At 47.4% G+C, this 20604-nt stretch overlaps 2 protein-coding genes across 3 annotated transcripts in view; one reads left to right on the top strand and one right to left on the bottom strand.

Annotated features, from left to right (window-relative positions):
- Positions 1 to 672: 672 nt before the first annotated feature.
- On the bottom strand, positions 673 to 12299 carry EIF4H (eukaryotic translation initiation factor 4H). Of its 2 annotated transcripts, XM_038158078.1 has the most exons (7): positions 12148 to 12299; positions 6600 to 6781; positions 5619 to 5683; positions 5411 to 5510; positions 4678 to 4743; positions 2667 to 2825; positions 673 to 2545 (listed from the first exon to the last, which is right to left on the bottom strand). In XM_038158078.1, exons 1-7 carry the CDS (start codon positions 12204 to 12206, stop codon positions 2409 to 2411), a joined length of 768 nt encoding a protein of 255 aa, XP_038014006.1. In that variant the 5' UTR covers positions 12207 to 12299; the 3' UTR covers positions 673 to 2408. The 2 variants fall into 2 exon arrangements, with proteins under 2 accessions (XP_038014006.1, XP_038014007.1); XM_038158079.1 differs by lacking the exon at positions 4678 to 4743.
- Positions 12300 to 14398: 2099 nt separating this feature from the next.
- The window catches only part of MYBBP1A (MYB binding protein 1a), a 56051-nt gene continuing 49845 nt past the window's right edge, over positions 14399 to 20604 (top strand). Inside the window, exons 1-9 of the mRNA XM_038158225.1 lie at positions 14399 to 14587; positions 14761 to 14856; positions 15661 to 15744; positions 16161 to 16235; positions 16656 to 16763; positions 17609 to 17799; positions 18089 to 18256; positions 18442 to 18559; positions 19869 to 20158. Of these exons, the coding sequence (XP_038014153.1) occupies positions 14399 to 14587; positions 14761 to 14856; positions 15661 to 15744; positions 16161 to 16235; positions 16656 to 16763; positions 17609 to 17799; positions 18089 to 18256; positions 18442 to 18559; positions 19869 to 20158 (1319 nt within the window). The remainder of the gene's footprint in view (positions 14588 to 14760; positions 14857 to 15660; positions 15745 to 16160; positions 16236 to 16655; positions 16764 to 17608; positions 17800 to 18088; positions 18257 to 18441; positions 18560 to 19868; positions 20159 to 20604) is intronic.

Genomic DNA, 20604 nt, shown 5'->3' with positions numbered 1-20604 from the left:
TCAGGCTGTGCTAAGAGCAGGTCTAAAGAGAGGGTGGACTGAGCAGCTGGAAGCAGGAACACTTCCCATCCTTTCAGGCTATGGAAAGCAGTAAAGCCAGCAGGGAGGCCAGAGCTCATTTCCTCAATAAAAACATGGCTCTACCTCTTTCAACTTGCCCTGCAGTACATTAGAGCACAGCCCCAGCCCCAGGCTCCTGCAGCACGGTGCCTGCTGGGAAACGGGTCAGTTGGAAAAGGCTGGAGGAAGCTGGCAGAACAGCAGCAGCTGATCCATTCGCTGTCTCAGCACAAAGCCCACATGACACTGGCCAGCACTCACACTGGAAGGACGCATCCTGCCTGGTGCTGGCCACAGGGCAGCAGCACCCACCTGGAGGAGCACAGCCTGGTCAGCTGCACCACCTGCAAGCTGCAGGAATGCCAAATCCCACCTGGCAGCCTCAGCAATGCACTCAAGCGACACTGAAGTCACAGGACAAAGAAGTTGGGCTCATTTTCACCCGTAATTAATTTTTACATCACTGTTCCAGCACTCTTTAGATTAGATTCCTCCCCTTTATCGTTTCCTCTTCCCCCCCTTATTTTGTATGAGAATGGGACAAATTAACACAATATTTGAAAACTGAGGGGGGGAAAAACATGGTAGAGTAGACTCAAATAAAGACCAATGTTAAATATTACTTAATGTTTTCTTTTATTTAAAAGATCATTCACAAAATACCATATCCATAAATTTATTTTGTTATGAAGCAGAATGTGCTAAGTGTTTGGAATTCTTTTTTTTTTTTTCTTTGTTTTTACATTTAAAAGTCAACTGTCTTGACTAGAAGTGAGTTTTTTAGATGGGAATTTGTTTTTAAAATCTTTTCCACATTGAAGATGTAAATAGATCAATTATTGGTTTGGAATACAACCACACAAATGCATGTCTGTCTTAAATTAAGTATTAGTGTTAGACAAATGGTTCTTATCTCAGAAGCAGATTAAGTGAAAGGCAGAAAGAAGGAAAGAGCAGTTCTGTAAATTGCTGGGACTCTGACTTACAATGGGAACCTTAGGGAAGAAATTCATCGCTAGCAGTGGTGCTGGTAGTGGGGCAGCCGTGCTTCCAACCTCCTCTTGCAAGAACTCTGGGGTGCTGGCTGCTTTATCTGAAGGCTCTCAGCACTGGCAATATGGGCCCAAGCTTTTCCCATACACTGGACATGTCCAAACTGCAGTGTGGTAGAACCAGGTTTTGGTTTTCAAAATTAATGATTTCTCCTTTTGCTTCAGCCTCCCCTCCCTCCTCCCACACAACACTGACAAAAACATTTCAAGGGAAGAGAGGTGGAGTAACAAGAGATGCTTTTTACCCAAACTTCTACATGAGAATCTATAGCAGAAAGATTTCTAATCTGCCCATTTTCAGGGTATTCTGAAAGCTGAGGTCCTAAAACTGTACCCCACTGGGCAAAGAAATACAGGGGATAGTGACGATCAAATACTGCATGGCAAAGTATACACTCCTTCAACAAAAATAAAAAAGTCAATTTTATTTGTAGAAACTTCATTTAAAAATTTACCAAACATGTAAAACCCAAAAAAGTAAGCAGAAAGAGCCAGTGAGCAGTTGTGCTCAAACAGGCATGGCTTTGCAGCACTAACCTTGAGCTCAGAGTTGTAGTAGCATCATACCATTTGGAAGTCAAGAGCCAGCAGGAAGAGGCTGCTGGCAGAGGCTTTATCCATACTGATTCCACCAGCTATTCACCAGGCCTGTCAGGCAAGGCATCCATTAAATTGATCCTTCCTGGCAACCCATGTGAAAGGGCAGCTGCCCCCCTTAGCTTAATAAGGGGCTCTGCTGTGAACAGTGACTATCACCAATTGTCATAAATGGTATTTCACTACTTGGTTAGAACTGTAAATTTCTGTTCAACTCATCTGGACTCTTCAGTTTTCCTCTTCAGAGCCACAGCAATACAGAACGAGACATGCAAGTCAGAAGAGGAACACTGAGGAAGTAAAAGGAAACAATACAGGGAAATAACTAAGTCTAACCTGTGCTTCTAAAGTAAAACAAACCCAGAAAGGAAGAAGTGAAGCAGCACCTTTGTCCAGAGACCTCCACACTTGTGGAAGCAGCCACAATGCCTTATCTACTGGCAACTGTGCTGCTTGGAAGGAAACAGAAGAGGGAAACTCAGCACGAAGCAGGCACTAGATACAGCAAAGCCAAGAACGTACTAAAAACCACTTGTTAACAGCTGACATGCATTCACAAGCTCTGTGTTTTAGGTTTCAAAGAGGACAAATACCAGATGGCAGGAATGGTAAACTGCAGGGTTGACATTCCAGCAGAGCTAGTCACTCTGTACTGTCTTGCTTTTTCTCCCGCCTCCCCATTCCCTCTCAACCCCAAACTCAGTCGTGTTCTTTTACTACTTCCTCCCGGGGCTTGGCTCCTCCAAAGATGGCAGAGTTTGGATTGGCTACTTGATTGAGGGGAGTATCGACTGTTCGAGGTTTGAGCTGGAGCCGGGGTCGCTGTGCTCTTTCCTCTGAAAGGAAAAACATTCCACTGGTGAGATCTGCCTGGGAAGGGCAGGAGCTTTAACCTGACAGGGAAACCAGGAGTCTCCTTTGTGGAGGAAGAGCAAGCCACACACAGTAGGAGTTTACCTTCTGTTGGCTCTCTGAAGTCCATGGAAGACCCACGAAGGGGAGGCCCATCTCTGAAGCGACCGGTGCCACCACTTCCCATGGAGGCACCTGGCGGCCGCCGGTCTCCAGGGCGGGTTCCTCTACCCCGACCTCCCAAGAAGTCATCATCTTTGAATCCTGAAGATGGAAGACAGTGAATTTAAAGAGCATCTTTTGCAATGTATTTAATCTAGATTTATCTGGGTGACTGGAAAACCTTGCTAGTCGCTGTCAGTCCAGGGTGATGCACTGAGAGCCTCTGTTGGCAGATTGTTTCAGAGCTCTAGCACCTTCTGGAGGAGTTGTTCAGGTTCCATTTGAAACCAAGTATACCATGCCAAGTTCAAAAAGTGCTTTATCCACTTAGAGGCTTATTGGTGTGTTGGAGAGTGGGTCAAGAGAGTTAAAAATATGAATCTTGGCTGAAACTTGAGTTTGTTAACATCATTAGCTGAGTTGAGAGACAGCACTAGAGGAGTACTCAGCCTCAGTACCCAGAGTACTTCCATAGCCAGATCACCACACTGGCTACAACCTTAGCATGAAATCCATAGGAGCAAACTGGAAAACAGCTGGGGAGTAGTGAAATGCACTTATAAAACAGAGTAAAACCTCAGGGCTGTTTTAGCTGTACTGACCAAGCATTTAGTAAATTAATTAAAGGGCTGGGGGGAGGAAGGAAGACATTGAACTGACTGCATTTCTTCAGTTTATGTATCACAAAAAAAAAAAGTTTATCAAGAACTATCTGTTGCTGACCAGAACTCCAGTCTGTACCAGTGACTACCCCCGAGTATCTCTCCAAGCCCCCACTGCCTGCATTTCAGTGGGAGGACGACACTTCAGGCTATCAGCATACAGAAAGGCAATACACTCAGATTTTCAGAAGCTGCCTGGAAGAGAAAGTTGTTTGGTTCCCAACTGAGATTTTCCTTTCCACTCCAGTATTTGGCAGAGTTGCAGAGCTGTCCCTTACTTACTTCAGTGCCAAACAAGCCATCTTTAAAAACTTGATCTAGAGCAAGGCTGTACAACCTGAGAAGAAAAGCTTCCGTAGCAGCTAAGACTGTCATGTTAAACTTTTGGCTCACAAATCACTCATCCAGCATTTAACAGGCTGAAATGCATCCACATTTGGAGAAGCTGCCAAAGAAGGTATGAAGCTGTGACACAGAATGCTTAGCTCCAAAGGCAGGTTAAGCGCAGCACTGCAGCAAGCTCCTCTCTCCAGCACCATGCTCCAATCCATGCTGGGGGCAAGGGCACACTTTGCTTCTCCTGCATCCTTCATTCCACTCACGCAGAGACCAGACAGCGCAAAGTTGTACTTGCCAACATCTCTCCATCAGAAAATGGACCAAACCCATGAGTTCAGAGGACAAAAGCAATTGTGTTAATGCCACCCTGCATTCTAATAGCTGGAACTGACTGGAAGTTAAGAGCAAACCCAGTGGCTCCGTCACTACCTTGCACTCAGCAAGCTCAGTCACTTGCTGCAGCTGCATTACCAAACAGGTCTAAGAGTTTAGGAACATTTTGCATTCACAAGTACTTTGGAACACTGATCAGACTTCAGAGAAGTCAGTTACTTCAGGGATATACATATAATGACATCACATCTCCCTGAGAAGATGAAAGCCTCTGCTCTGACAGAGTATCAGCCTTCCTACATGATCTGTCTGTTTCTGCTACTATTCAGACATTTCCATAGTTGTATGCTTGAGAAATGCTTAAAACAGTAATCAATAGGCTATATCTGGACAAGAATTCTGTCATTTATGGCTGTTTCACAGAATTTTCTATTGAGACATTATTCCATTTGCTCTCAAGGCTATGGAAGACTCCCCATGACGAATCCCACCAGAGCTGCAGGATGTCCAAAGTTGGTACACACAGTAGATTCAATCAAACCAGTAATGGTGACAAATGAAAATGAGAACATTTCAGTGCCTTTTAGGCTTCCTATCTTTATAAGTGTTAATACTGATACCAGAATTGAAGTCATCTCTGGAATCCCATCCACCTCCTCTGGATTCTCTGGAACCTCCTCCCATTCCTAGGAAAAAAGCCACAATTGTGTTCAAGTCTGAAGCTGTGGGAAAGACTGAGCAAGGGAACACCAAACCAATGTTTCAGTCCTTCAATATTCAAAGTTATGCTGCTGGAAAATCCTTTTCTTTTGGTACTATCAAGTTCCATTGCACAGGAACAAACAGTCAGTTTAAGTTAATCAAGAATAAGTGGCCAGAAAAGTTTCTTTAGTACACATTCAAGGGAAACCTCTGGTGAGTCTGGTTCAACCAACCTTCAACTACAGGCAAGAATGTTCTTACACTGGAACAAGAGACATACTCCAAAATTAGCACTTGTCTACACGTGCTTACTCACTTTTCATACATCATCATAAAATAGTAGCAGATCAGACTGTTGGGCTTATGATTGTCCTCTGCAAGACACAACACATAAGTAGGGGTATTGGTCTCACTTCCTGGGTTAGGAGTGACAACACATCCAGCCTCTGGACACAAAGCACAGCTAAATTTCAGACACCTCAGGAGCAGCAGCAGCAGCTGGTTAGAAACACATACATATATACATACAAAATTTCATCTTTCAATATCATCTTCATGTTCATTGCATGCCTTGTCTTAGCATTAGTCAGCACCAGAAGCCATAACTACAACCATCATATTTAAGAAGCTACTTAGAAAAATGGAAGTCACCTCTGTCATCAGGCCCGCCACCTTTTCTGAAGCCAAAGCCACCTTTATCCTGTTTCCTGCCTTCTGCTATGTCCACTCGGAGTGATCGGTCACCCAAAAGCTGTTAAATCAAGGGGAGAGTCTGTTCAGGATGGATCAAAAGGGCTGCCAAAGAGTTTGAGACTTTTGCTTGTCTTTGATTTCACAAATTAATTGCAAGTGTACTTACTGCACCATCGTATGTAAGAGCTTCCTTGAGTGACTCCACCTCATCGAACTCTACGTAACAAAATCCTGTAAGAAACCAATCTCAAGTTAATGGCACTTTCAAAGGCCTTTGTAAGAGGCTACTCCTCCTGCATGCCTGCTAATAGCTGCCTTCTCTTCCAAACATGAGTTGTGATGTGCACATACAAGATGCACATGGCTCAGAAACCAATCTTCATCAACAATGAACACATTTACCTGCACCTGTTAATGATGGGGCAAATCCTGAAACAGAACTCTGGGCACTCTGTGGATGCCAAGAGCTTAATTCCCTTTTCCACAAAGTTCTCATTATAGGTTAGATCTGTGCCTTCAGACAGTTATTAGCTGAATATTGACACTTCATTCCTGGAGTTTTTAAACAAGAAATTGAAATACCTATGTGGTCAGCAGTGTGATTTTGTGCCATCACATCATTTAGTGATTTACTCCTTTTCAAAAGCCCTCTGTTACCCAAGGTAATCCTTTTTCATCCCTTAAAGTAACTTAAAAATATAGTCCATTTCCTCCAAACAATTCCCATAGCAGTTGAATTTTCATCCTCTAAAACAACTGCCTGAATGGGTTATCTACTTGCCGTTTCTCCCTGTCTACTAAAAAAAGACAAGAGCTGAAGCAATGAGAGTCTCCTGATGTAAAGGAATTAATACTTAAGGTCATAGGATTTAAGTGGGTCAGCTCTGGTAGAATTCACACCAGACAAGGTTTGAGAAAGTTCTTTTATGTCAGGGCAAATATGGACCCTCACTCAGGTTACTCTGTATCTCAGGATGATGAAACAGTGACTGTCATTCAAATGATACACTTACACATCAGTGAAAAAGAAAACCTGCATAAGTCAACATAAAATCAGAAAACTGTGCTTTAGACTGAAATTCCCTTTTAAAGTGACTTTCTTTCCTACTAATTTTTCATCTACCACCAAAGAGCTCTGAACACTCACCTTTAAATTTGTCTGTTTCCTTGTCTCTGACTAGTCGTACGCTCCTTATGCTGAGATCCTTGAAAATGGCATCTATGTCTCCTTGGACAGTGTTGAAGGGCAGATTTCCCACATAAGCTGTGAAAGGGGGTTCTGTTGGCAGCTCTTTATTTCTGCGGGAACCAAGGCCACCACCACGAGACCTGTTGGAAAAAGCACAGTGCCTCTGGAGCTGCCTCCCAGCACAGCCACCCTGGGTGCAGCCCATAGCCCTGCCCAGGGGCTGTGTTTAGCTGCAAGTCCATTTTCCCTCAGCTTCGGTCAGTTTTTCTATCCTTCTGCCTGTACCTGCCACCTGAACTGCTGGTCAACTCCTTCCAGTATTACCTGATGCAGTACTTCAGTGGGAAACTGAATACATTACCAGGTGAATTCATTCATGAAGTGATGAATGAACTTCTTCACCCACAATTCATTAAGGAAAGCAACATAAGGTTACCTCTGATGTCCTCTGCTCAAAAACATTACCTCTAAAAAACCCCATCTTGGAACTCGTTTTAAGAATAATTTATGGCAATGAAGAAATACTTGTATGGCACACATTTGTCAGCTTATCTGGAAATTAAGCTGGATCCAATGCTTTTAACTAAGGAGAATATTACCAACACCCACTCCACAATCATCCAAATAATCTCAGCAACATTTAACTCATGAGAAACACCTTCCCCTAAGCCTGAAGCTGTGGCCATAATTGCTGGATAACTGGACTGGAATGCTTTGAACTGAACACAAAATAAATTTGGTCGAACAAGGGGTTCTGAGGCAGAAAAAAAATCACGTGATCTCTGGATGCTTACTTCTTTTGCTTGTGAATTGCAGAGGTAAACTGGGTGGTCTTTTCCTGTCTTGTCCCTCAGTACCAGTGAAACTCTTGGCACTGTGTGCTGAGAAACTAAATTGTACCAGCTAAATTCTTTACTCTACTAATGCAACACATCTGTGTGGACTTCCTGCAGAGCCCAATCTTCAAAAGCCAGCTTGGAATTTCTACACAGAGAGCAAGGTATGTACAAGGCAGCCTGAAGTCAAAGCTCCTAGACTTGTTGACTACAGGATGTCACTGGTTCCAACACCATTTGTCCCACATAAGTAATCTCTGACCTTTACCTGAAATATCTACTTACTACTCTGTCCATCTTCCCTTTATCACCTTCCTTCTACTGGCTCTGCTTGTGTCTGTTCCCTTCCCCTGAGGCTCCCCGTGCATTTAAAACCACGGTGGAACACGAGCTGTACCAAAGCAGGATTTGCCAATCTGACATGGACCAATTACACAGCTGCAGAGTCCTTCCTAAAATCCAGAAGGTCAAATAATTTTATCATTTCCTTTTATTCTGGCTGGTTGCATGCAGTCAAAAAAAGCCACTGGGCAAGCAAGGTCCTTGACAGTATTTTTTTCATTCAAGAATAAATATTTTACCACTAATGAATCAGATAATACATTAAGCTTGAATAAGATTCCTTGTCTCTTCCTAGGTGAGCCTGTCATTTGTGCCTTATTTTGCAGCTCCATGCAAGAATCATTTGTCACCAACACTATCAACATGCTGCTAAATCTACTTGAACTACAATCTACATATCTTTAATTAGTGTCCACCCAGGTTCGCATTTTAGCATTTCTGACAATATTCCTCATCTGCCTTTGTCTCATTAACAAGTCAAAAACATACTGGAGAACTAAAGCTGTGATAGTTTTGAATTACTTTAGTCAGAAAACTGAGTTTTAAGGAGGAACTCCAAGAAAGCTGAGTTGCTGTTCTAAATAATCCCATAATACATAGAATCAGTTCCATGCCTTTGTCCTCATTTATCATCTACAGCATTAGGAACAGCTATTAACATACTTGCATCCAAAAAAGAAAATCTTTATGCTTATGTCCTCCAGGAACATCAGAACAGAACAGAAAGGAGCATTCTCTCCTTGTCCATATTCTCAGGACATTCCCTGAGCTGGCAGTCACCTAAAATCCCAGCCTGGAGTTGAGTGTGTGGCCAGACCAACAAGGTGATCGGGACAGCTGCAATGAGCACTTTGCCAAGCTAGGAATGAGAAGAGGAACAAAGGCTGGAACTACAACTTCCATCAGCACCCTCCACTCAGCTCCATTGGAGCCACTTCTAAAACCACCCTCTCCATCCCCAAAAGAATTTTCTGTGCTACAGACAAACCTCCTTTCTACCATGTGTGGAAATCCATGCCCTATTGTGCAATCCAGACTGATTTTAAAGCCAGAAAATTAAACAGTCTTCTCCAATTTGATGTTAGGGCTTTGGTTATCAAATATATAACTGTACCTTTGGTATTTAGTTTCCACTTGAAGAACAGGAATGGTCAATAACTGAGTTTCAAACCAAGTTTCTTATGGAACTCAGGTATAGCAACAGAAAAAGAAACTATTTCTGTATTTCCCTACATTTTTCCAACACTGAAACAGTGAAATAAAAGAAAAGGGCTGACTTCAGTAACCAAACAATGAGATTGGAAGAAGATTCTCTCATTTGCAACAAAGTAGGACAAAAGTAAAAAAATAATTGAAAACACATCCGAACTAGGCAAAGCAGAGTTCTGAATGAATATCTGCACTTCCCCCTCTAAACTTCTGCTTAGACACAATTAAGTAATAATAATTAATATGTCATCTTACTGTGAGAATCTGAAAGACACGACTTGATTTCCTTGTAAGAAAACCAAAGCAGAAAGCTGAAGAGGAAAGCTTGCTTCTAGCAACACCCCCATAATTAAACTTTGGTGGGCTGAGTTAATGACTTTGGCTACATTGGGTAGAAAACAACTCCCATTTTGAAGCTACTCTTATGCAAAGTTTAGTTGGGTCTCCAGAAAAGATCTGCCAGAAGTTCAAAATGAGGGATATTTTGAAAGCCAGCATCAGAGTTAGATAGCCTCTCCCCAGAGATCAAAGCTCAAGATTTGCCTTTTGCACAGCACAGAGACAACAGCCTACCCTGGGTTCTGACAGCAGAGCCTTTGTGGGGCAGCACAAGGGTTAGCAGGATGACAGTGCCAACCACACCACAACACTAAATTCAAACCCAACTCATTCAAACAACCCAGGACATGTCTGGAGTAAGTATCACATGTCTTGAGCAAAATGCTTACCCACGTCTAAAAATGAGGAGTAATCTTTTAATGCTAGATGGGTAAGACACAGGATGCGAGCTGCCAGAAGCACAAGGACTAACTCCCCACTTTCACTGAGCTGTGCAGCACTCCAGCAGGTGGATCTCAACCTTTCAGCACTCCAGCAGGTGGATCTTAACCTTTAGTAGGGTGTCCAGCACTGCAAGCCACACCTAAATAAACAGCCTAGCAGTGACTTAGGAGTGGTAAACACTCCCCTTCTTTCAACTCTGAGCTCTACAGACAGTTTCAGTTTCAACTAGGCCTTGGTATACTTACCTACAGGTTTTCCTGTCAAATTTTGGGCTCCAAATACTTTTAAAAAGCTTCTAGTAAGCCTTTTGTCATTTATGTCAACACCACATTCTTCACCAGGAATGAAGTGACTTCTTTAAGTGACTTCACAGTATCCCCTGGTGTTATGATTCAGCTTTTAGTCAGTGCATCACTGAACATCTCAGGGGCAGCAAATCCCATCTCATCACACCAGTCCCATCTTGATGCTCTCCCACCGTTATTTTGAGGATGATGAGAAAGAGGCAGATAACTTCCCTATGTTAGAACCTGTTGGGCACTGATTTCCCATCTGCCACACTGAAATCCTGGGCTCACTCACTATGCACACCAAAGGTTATGCAGAATGCAACTTGCACAAAAACTGCTACACCTCTGCTGAGCTTACACTATTCCTACAGCCCTAGAGTGCCTAAAAAGGAGCAGGAGCCACTTCCAATTAACTTGGGATTCTTTAATGGGGACCTTCAACAACAGTCATGTTTTCATTACACTTCATATGTGACAGGACTTCATACAATGTACACAGAGACTGAATTGTGAGTTAGCTATTAGTAATTAAATAGTGATAACGACAGATTAGATAGAAGTGTACACTGGACTCTAATATTAGTAATTCTGATGTTTGGAACTGCAGGTGAATTAGAATAAGTGCATTTTCCTATCTGTAAAGACATCTCCTAATTTGCAGGATGCCTTTAGTTTACCAAGCAAGGATCCCCACCCTCCCTGACAGCAAATTTAAGTTCTCTCACAGGAGCCTGAATAACATTCTACCTGGCATTCTATTGCTTCACAGAAGATGCCTACACTGACTAGATACACTGTGCAGCAGTATCTGAGTTTACAAAGAGTCAAGTATCACTCCAGGCTGCTGGCAAGGCTATTTTGTTACAGAATTCAAAAAAATAACAGAAATGCAAGCGGCTACATCATCTGTTTGCTCTGGGACCTCTCTGAATTAGACACAAAGGGTACCAGTGCATGAAAATGAGCTCAAAAAGCTTAAAGCGTCAGAGTCCTTCCAAAGACAAAAAAAACTTACTGCTGTTCTAACTCCAGCAGCTCCTCCCTGCTGCCTAAAGAGTCTGAAACGAAACCAAGTTATTTATCTAAGAGCAGAAAAGGACACGAACACACTTTTGATCAGCAAATACACCCTGGAAGATTAGATTATACAGCAACACACTTGTGAAGATTTGCTCACAGAGAAGTTTATTCCACAGATTTATGCCTACTGTTTTATTTCAGAGAAACTGGTAACAGCACCAGCCTCCAAAAAAATCAATTGTTTGATTGCACCTTCCTAGCTTGATTAAAACAAACTCCTAATTACGGGTTATTGTCTCTGTAGCTCCTCCCCTAAACACTCTTCAGCAAAGAGAAGAGACAAGCGCGATTCCTCAGGATCAGGGATTTGCAGGCAGCACCCGGAGCCCCGGATAACGCAGGACCGCGGCTCCCGGCGCTACTCGTGCGGAGACACCACAAAGCCCTCCCACTTCCTCCCGCCGCAGGCACCACAACGCTGCCCGCTCCCGGGGGCGTCTCGTCCCGCCAGCACAGCGGCCTCCGGCCCCGCTCCAGTCCTTCGGGGACGTTCCCTCCGCCCATCCCGGCCCCGCACAGCTCCTCACGGCCGCCCTTGGCTCTGGCCCAGCACCTCCCTAAATCCCCCCTCCACTCGCCTCCGGGACGGCGGGAACAGCTACACCCTCCTCCTCCCGCCCCTTCCCGGCGCTCCCGAGCCGCCCGGCCCCGGATCCTGCGGCGCCGGCCGGAGCAGCGCGGGCACGGCCGGGACCCCCCAGGACCGCAGCCCCCACCCCGCCGCACAAAGCGGGGCCGGCGGAAGGGCACCCCCCGGCCCGGGGGAGGGCGGGCGGGGGGCAGAACGAGCCCGAGCAGCTCCCAGAGGCAGCGCCCCCGTCCCGCAACCCCCGCCCGCCATCCCCGCGGAGCGGGGCAGGCCGGGCCCCGCGGCCGCGCCCCCGCCTCGCCCGGCCGGGGCCGCTGCTCCCCGCTGCCGTCCCAGCTACGGGGGGAGCCCCGAGCGCTGCCCCCGGCCCCGCTCACCCGCGGCCGCCGCCGAAGCTGCTGTAGGCCCGGTCGTCGTAGGGATCGAAATCCGCCATCGCCGCCGCGGCCTCGTCCCCGTGCGAGCGTGACAGGACCGCGCCCGAGGACCCCGCAACGCTTATATACGGCGGCGCGCGGGCCGGGGCTGCCCCGCGCGGTGCCTGCCTACAGCTCCCCGCCCCGACGGGGCTGTCCGCGCCGGTGCCTGTCGGGAGGTGCGCGGCGCGGCTCGCTGCCGTCGGCTGCGGGACGGGATCTGCCCGGGATGTGCCCGGTGTCTGTCGGGGATGCCCCCGGGATCTGCCCGGGCTGCGCTGCGGTGACGCTCCGGTGAGCGTTGGACACTCCGGTGCTGATGCAGGGCCAGCCAGCGGCTCTCATTCCCCGAGCATCCCGCTGTCGCTGCGGGCACGGATCACAGGGCTCATGGAAATGGATCCTGCTCCAGGTGTCACAGTCATCCACAGTGATCACAGGGATGGATCCTGCCCCGGGGGCATTCCCTGCACTCCCGCGGTGTCTGTCAGCCACACGCTGTGTTCACAGGGCTGCTGGAGGATAGTGCTGGATTTTATTGCAAATTATGACAACGGGCTGTACCCGAGAGCTGCACAGTGTCTTTAAAAAACACCACTTGTACCAGCTGGTTTGTCTCCTTTTGCCAAGCCATAATTTAATGTTTTCTAATAAAACCACACCACAGATTCTCATACGATAACCAGCCATGCCCACGCCCCGTGTCCCGGACCCCGCGCTGCCGATCCCGGCTCACCCCGCAGGCTTTGCCGCTCTGTGCCGGTCCAGCCCCGCGGGGACAGCATCCAGCCTGGATCCCGGATCGCAGCCTCCCTCCGGTGAGGGATGCCCGGGAGCCCTCGGGGCAGGGCAGAGGAGGGAGGAATGAGTCCTGCGGAGGAGCAGGGCTGGCGGCCAGGGAGGGAACGTGGCGCTGAGGGGTGCGGGGCTGTTGTAAAATGTGGAATATGTCAAGATTATCTTAAGTAGTAATGTTCTTTAATGTAAGGTCTTTGCATACTTTCAGCAAGAAAGGAAACCCAACCTGTGGGGCAGGCAGCAGGCAGCATCCCTTACTCAAGGACATCCTGGAGCATTAAAGATGTCGTCAATTCGGATTTTGATGTGCATCTGTGTATACTTTGCTAACTTAGCAGAAGGCTCAAGGTCCATGTATCCCGTAGCTGATCTCTGTTCATTATAATTCGAAAGATCCTGTGAAGACCCTTCCCCTCAACAGGTGTAGAAGTTAGCTGATGTCACGCAATTTGTAAATTACGAATCAATCTTGATAGACGGGCAGCACTCGGAAAGTTAGTAACTCTGAACTAAGTATAAACAATGGTTTGAAAAGCCCGGTGGGGTGTGCTGGATTTGTGGAACACCACCGAGCCCCGCGGCTCGCGAAACTCTGAAATAATCCATCAGTGTGTCTGTCCATCGAGCGTGCCACGATCGGCTTGCGGCACACCGGGAAAGCAACCCGAATTTGTGGGATCAGGGGTTGATGGAGCGCGGGGGAAAGGGCGGCCATGAGGGGAACGGGGTCTGAGGGGACACGGGGGAGGCCGAGAGGAGCGGGAGGCGCCGAGAGGAGCGGGGCTGAAGGGCCGGGAGGAGCTGAGGGGAGCGAGGTTGAAGGGTCATGGGGCGCTGAGGGGAGCGAGGCTGAGGGGTCATGGGGCACTGAGGGGAGCGGGACTGAAGGGCCGGGAGGTGCCGAGGGGAGCGGGGCTGAAGAGTCATGGGGCGCCGAGGGGAGCGGGGCTGAAGGGCCGGGAGGAGCTGAGGGGAGCGAGGCTGAAGAGTCATGGGGCGCTGAGGGGAGCGGGGCTGAGGGGTCATGGGGCACTGAGGGGAGCGAGGCTGAAGAGTCATGGGGCGCTGAGGGGAGCGGGGCTGAGGGGTCATGGAGCACTGAGGGGAGCGAGGCTGAAGGGTCATGAAGCGCCGAGAAGAGCGGGGCTGAAGAGTCGTGGGGCGCCGCGGGGAGCGGGGCTGAAGGGCCGGGACGCGCCGAGGGGAGCGGGGCTGAAGGGCCGGGAGGTGCCGAGGGGAGTGTGGCTGAAGGGCCGGGAGGAGCTGAGGCGCGGCCATGCGGGGAGCCGGCCGGAGGCACCGGGGGGACTGAGGAGAGCGGCTCACACGGCGGCCGAGCCCGTCCCGCGGCGGCCGCGCTGCCCCGGAAGAGGCGGAGCGGGCGGGCGGCCCCACGTGCGGCAGCGGTGGCGGCATGGCGGGGATGGAGCAGATGGGGCAGATGGAGCCGCGGGGCGGCGGCGCGGCGGTGACCGACCCCCGCGGGGTGCTGCGGCAGGGCCGCGCCTTCCTCGACTTCTTCTGGGACATCGCTAAGCCGGAGCAGGAGGTGCGGCTGGCGGCCACTGAGAGCCTCCTGCGGCACCTGCGGGAGGGCAAGAAGGTGAGGCGGGGGCCGGTGGGTGCGGGCGGGCAGTGGCTCATCGCACGGCTCATCCCTCCGCTCCCGCTTGGGAACGCGGCAGGGCGGACGGGGCGCGGGCCGGGCGCGGGGGTCTGGCGGCCGGGCCGCGCTCGGAGCAGCCCGGACGCCGCCCAGCTCGGTCTCTCTTGCAGGATGATGAACTCAAGTACACCCTGAAGCGGCTGGTGGAGGGGCTGGGAGCCACCCGCGAGGCCGCCCGCCCTGGCTTCAGCTTGGCCTTGGCGCAGGTCAGTGTTTCCCAGCGCGGGTCAGAGCCGTCGGCTGCCTCTGTCCATGCTTGGGGTCACTTTTGCTGTGTGTGGAAGTCTAGAGGACTCCCTTCTGTGCACATGGGAGGGAAGGCTCTCACAATAACTGTAGTGGTTTTAAATGGTGCTACTCTGCTTTAGAAACTCTTATAAAGTTAGGAACGATACCAATGTCACATTCATATTACAGAATTCAGTCCTGCTTCCAGGACCATCCTTGATTTACAAATTTTGACCAAGTTTTCAATTATTCTGTGTTTAGTACTATTACTGCTTTTTAAAACTGTCTTGCTCTTGGTCTTGGTTGGTTGATGTGGGATATCTGCCCTTCCTCTAGACCAGTTTGCTCTGAGTCCCATCCAGCCTTGCCTGAACATTTCCAGGGATGGGGCAGCCACAGCTTCTCTGGGCAACCTGTGCCAGAGCCTCACTGCCCTGATAGGGAATGATTTGCTCCTAATATCTAAGCTAATGTGAAGTAATTCCTCCTTGTCCTGGCACTCTGGGACTCCAGAGTCCCTCTGCAGCTCTCTTGGAGCCTCTTTAGGCACTAGAACAAGCTCTGAGCTCTCCCTGGAGCCTTCTCCAAGCTGCACATCCCCAGCTCTCCCAGCCTACTTCCTGTTCTGTACATCTTTCCTGATCTGGTTGTCTTTATTGTGGCCTGATAAAGCAGCACATCTGCTGCTGTGCTGAACAACTCTTCAGCTCTATTTTAGCTTAACCCAAGATAATGTCAGGAAATGGAAGAACTGCAAACAGCTACTCCATCTCTCTCCTCAGGTTTTGCAGGCTTTTGAGGAAATTCCACTGTGCAGCATTTTGGAACAGATAAAAGAAAAACACAATCTGGAAAAAGTGAAAAAAGTAAGTGAGCTCATGGCAACATTTGCTAACTGCTACTTCAAATGAATTGTTCTCTATTCTTTGAAGTCTTGGTGTATAGTGTTGTTTTGGGGTTCATGTTAAAGCAAGTGACTATAACGAAATAACAAATATTTCTAGAAATTGGAAGTTGATGACACTGTCATTTGGCCCTGTTTTAGGTGAGATTTGTCAGTGTGATGAAGAGGTACTCTAGGACAGTTCTTAAACATTGTGTAGGGGGTTGCTTTTCAGTATGTTCTGATGTTCTCTTCCCATGGTGGGATGTTCAAGGCTGGATTTTCCTGCCATCTTGCTCCACCGATTGTGTAGCTGCATGTAAGCTCTAGCCTCTCAGGAAAGTAGATTTTTACCTATTTTCTTCTTCTTTTTTTTTTCTTTTTTTTTTTCCCTTTCAGAAACTGGTGAGAAATGCTGCTTTTGGGAACTTTTTTGGAGTGATGGCTCTGTTCCAGTCTGGGCGGCTTGTGAAGGTAACACTGCTGTCCCGTGTGTCAGTTCTGCTTCTGGGGCTCCTGATGTGGAAAGAGGATTGACAGAGAAAGGCTGGGTCACTGGGTAATTGATGCAGTGCCACTTGAAGCATCAGTTCAGTTCATTTCTCTTGTGCCATCCATGGACTCTTTGTGCCTTTTAAATGTCTGTTTCTGAGTAGAATGTAGGAACTGTGTCAAATAGTACAGGAGGCTCCTACCTCTCCTGGAAGGAAGGGATCTGTTGTCATATCCAGCTGGAAAGCACGATTTTGCAAAAAGCTGAGTGACCAATCAAGGAATAAAATTGTGTTTCTAATTACAAGTAGGCAGAAACATCTAAAGAGTGGATTATTACCTGAGCCTTCAGCTTAATTTCTGATATATGTCCTCTGGTTTTGGCTCATCTTTCCTTTCTAGGACCGGAAAGCTCTCCTGGAGAGCATCCAGCTTCTCCAGCAGCTGACAAATCACCAGACACACCTCAGAGATCTCCCACGAAAAACTCTCATTGACATCACCTCTGAGGTACAGGCACAGCGTGTGGGCTTGGGGCTTGTGGGGCGGGAGGAAGAGAAGGTTTGGCTTTGGGGTCAGATCTTCCTTTAGTTTGCTCATAGCTGGAAGTTATAGGGGGTGTGGAAGAGTGAGTGTAGACTGTGGGAGCTGTCCCTATATTGCCTGTGGGCAGATGCTTGTATTCTGGGAAGGGTGCTCCGGTTTAGCTTCGTTTGATTTCATTGTGAACAATCCCACAGCCTGTTGTTTCCCATGTCACTGGCTTGGATTATGTGTTAGACCATGTGCTCCTTTGGACAGATGTATGCTGAAAACTCTGAACAGCAGATCATCTTTTTTTATGCAGCAAACCTGAGCCTAGGGTTGAATTTTGGGCTGTTGGGAATGAAATTATGTAGGGACAAGGAGTAAAGAGCTCAGAGTATGTAGTAAAAGAAAAGAGTTTATTTCCTTTTTTTTTTTATGTGGATATTATTTGTAGATATGAAGACTAGCAGTGTTAAATCAAAATGGAGAGTTTCCTTGTCCCTGGGTTGCCTGGCTGTACAGGCAGAGCAGTCAGACAGCAGGAGAACAATTGCAGCTGGAGTCAGTTGACCAGAATTGCTGTCTGATGACAGCACACTGTCCTACTCCCCATGGTTAAGCACCTGGGACTGTCTGGCAGTCATGGACACATCCATTATTTATTTTTCATCGTGTCACCATGAAGACTATTTCTAGAGTTTCCAGAGCACTGCAGGCTTTTAGTAAAATGTCCTCCAATACAGATACTTTAATGTGCTTACTTCACTGCAAGTTGGTAAAATGCCCTCAGATAGTTCTTATATGCTCTCACCCTCGGTCCTGTCTAGGTACCTGAAACTGTGTTTGAGGAGGTCCTGTTTGACATCTTGCAAGGTGACCTCTCTTCAGCCTTCACATCTCCAGAGAACCTGCACCTTTTGCTTGTGGGTATGCAGAAATTCCCTGGTGTTTTGAAACCTAAAAAGCTGAAGAAGCTGTTTGGCTCACCTACTGTTGTAAATAAGGAAAATGTTTCCAGGTAAGTTCTTAAATAAGGACGTTTAAGTGAACATTATTTTCCTCTTGGCTAACAGCGAGAGAAATGTGGCTGTGATTCTGATTCCTGCTTGTATTTGCCACTACAGGTGCTGCTGAGGGTTAGGTGTTAATTGTTATGCAGGTTCCCCAGTTATAGTTGTGTCATTTCTCCCAGGGGGCACAGCCTGCAGTTCTTGGGAAATGTTCTGTGTCTTTCAGCAGGATGAATTTGGCCTTCAGCAATTCCCTTTCAGGTCAGATCTCTCACATTATTTGATTTCTTCTTCTAGACTTGTAGAGCTTCTGAAAAGTGCTGCCAGGTCTGAGAAGGAAGACAAGAAATTGCCCAGTGTAGTGTTTGATTTGCTACAAGTTGCACTGAAGGAAGGTGCCTTTGAACTGTTCTGGAATGAAGTTGTGGAGGACGGGCTATTGAAGGAGAAATCAGGACCTGTGAGGTTTGTTTTAACATACACTGTTTGTGGTTTCTCATGTTACCCTTCTGTTTCTTGACCCAGAGGTTTTGACTTTGTCTCCCTGCATGCTCCTGTACCCCGCCCCAGCACTTCCCCTCTGGCTTAGCCCCGTGTGTGGATTTACTGCTGTGCCTTGCCCTGAGGGAATGTTCTTTGTTCCTCCCCAGTTACATGTGCTACCGCCTGCTGGGCCGTGCTCTCCCCTTGCTGTCCATGGAGCAGCTGCAGGTGGTTCTCAAAGGGAAGGTGATGCTGCACTATGGAGAACACGTGGTAGCAACTCAGGTAGGTCTTTGAACGAGCTAAAGGCCATATCTTCAACATGAGGAAGTCTCTGCCCCACTTACAGTTTTAAATCATCTTGTATAAAAAAAGTTTATGGAATTTTAGACATTGAACTCTTACGAAAAGCAAGGTTATTGTATGACCACTGGTTGCAGTGGACTGAGTATAGCCTGTGTTTGATTGTCATTGCCTGTTTTAAGGGTATGGAAACTGTTCAGCACTGTCTCACCTGCTTTCATTGCTGCTGCCAGGAAAGCTCTAATGATGGGGGAGGCAGAGGAAGGGCAGCCCTCAGCAAATTGACAGTGTCATGTGTTGTCCTTTAACACTCCCTTTGCTTTTGTGTGTCCAGAAGCTCCTTTTTGTTTATCATTGTGCTGGGTGTCGCATGAACATTGGGAGGCAAAGACAAAAAGGGACAACTCGTGCTTTTGTTTGTTAGTGCTTGTTTCAAAAAGCACGTCTGAGGTTATAGCACAAAAATTTTTTGGAATTGGATTTTGGAGCTCCTCTTCCTCTTTCCCTACTGGGAAGCCAGCAAACAACTCAGGCAATAAACAGAGGAAAACTAAAAGGGGAATACTGATAAAACTGTATTTTAGCTTGGCTGTTTGTGGTAACACAATCCCAAACCTCCTCACGTGTGCCCAGAAATAGTAGTTGTATCTTGGGAGAGCTAGGTCTGTGTGACTTTCTTATTTTGTTATCAGAGCAGCCCTAGGTGTGTGGGTTTGCTCTGCTACTGCATACCATGGTGCCTCCCTAAATGGACCAGCTTTTTCCAGGATTTATCCACTGGCTTAATAGTTTCCCTATTTCTTACTTTTTGTGCTTGTTGCACAGTAAATTAGGCTGTGATCTTCCATGTGCTTAAAAATTTTTTAATTTGGTTCCTGTCTGAAATGTAGAAATCCCCTGAAGACAATGAGACTAAATGGAAGAAGCTCCTAATATTGTTGATGATGAGAGAGTAATGATGAAAAGATCTTTGTTTGGATTTGATTCTGTTGTTGGAGTTGTTTGGTTTCTTGACATGGGTTGTTTCGAGAAGTAAATGCTGTTACCTTGTAGTTCCTTATGGGATTCTGGTGATTGTTGGTGATGGAGCTGGACAAAGCTGGAGTCTGTTATTTACTGGCAGTTATCTTCCTGATTCCACTTTTTTAATCAACAAGGGAGTAAATAAACCTGATTCACTTGAGAGGTCCCTTCCAACCCAGGCCATTCTCTGATTCTATGTTTTTTATTTACAGAGCCATTCAGTCTGAGTGTGAAGTTCCTGACCTGCTTCTTTGACCATGTTTTTCAGTCTCCCCAGGGATTTAAGTTTGCTGCAGAAATGGAGGGATATATAGATACATTTCTGAGTGGCTGCGATGACCCAGAGAGGCAACTGGCTGTGATGATGGGCTTCTCTACCCTTACCAATCAAGGGAGGCCAGTGTTGTTGAGTGCTTCCAGAGTAGTCAGACACCTGCAGGCAGAGGCCTTGCAAAAATACATCTGCTGGCTCAAAGACATGTTCCTCAGGCCAGACTTGGACTGTTGTTTAGACTTCTCAAGTAACCGGCAGAAACAGAACCGGCAAAACGCAGACATGTGAGTACATGGGTATTGCACCTTCCTCTCAGCGTTTGCTGGTTCCCTTGCCACGAGTTTATTTCCTGTGTTTCAGAAAGTTTAGCCCCAGAATCTGACTCTTTTGCTGGGATAAAATTCAATTCTGCAAGCATATTGAGAACCAGCCAGCCTGCCCAAAGCAGACTGGATCACAAAAAGAGCCTTTTCTCTTCTTTTTCTAGTCCTGACAGTTGCTTTGGAGAATATATCTGGTGGTTTCCTCTTTCACTGCAGCTTCTCAGGTCTTTGTAGGAACTGTGCCTCTCTTTTATCTGTGTGTTGGGCACGCGGGCATTCAGGCCAGGTTTTGTGTTACCCGGCACCTATAAACCTCACTCTGCTGACTGCTGCAGTTCTTGAAGTGCTTTTTGCTCACCTGCAGACTCTGATGAGGTAAATAGGTCGCCTTTTGCATAGTAAAAGAC

The sequence above is a fragment of the Motacilla alba genome, chromosome 19 (genome assembly GCF_015832195.1).
Source record: "Motacilla alba alba isolate MOTALB_02 chromosome 19, Motacilla_alba_V1.0_pri, whole genome shotgun sequence".
Lineage (NCBI taxonomy): Eukaryota > Metazoa > Chordata > Aves > Passeriformes > Motacillidae > Motacilla > Motacilla alba.
This window is presented reverse-complemented; position numbering and strand designations above follow the sequence as displayed.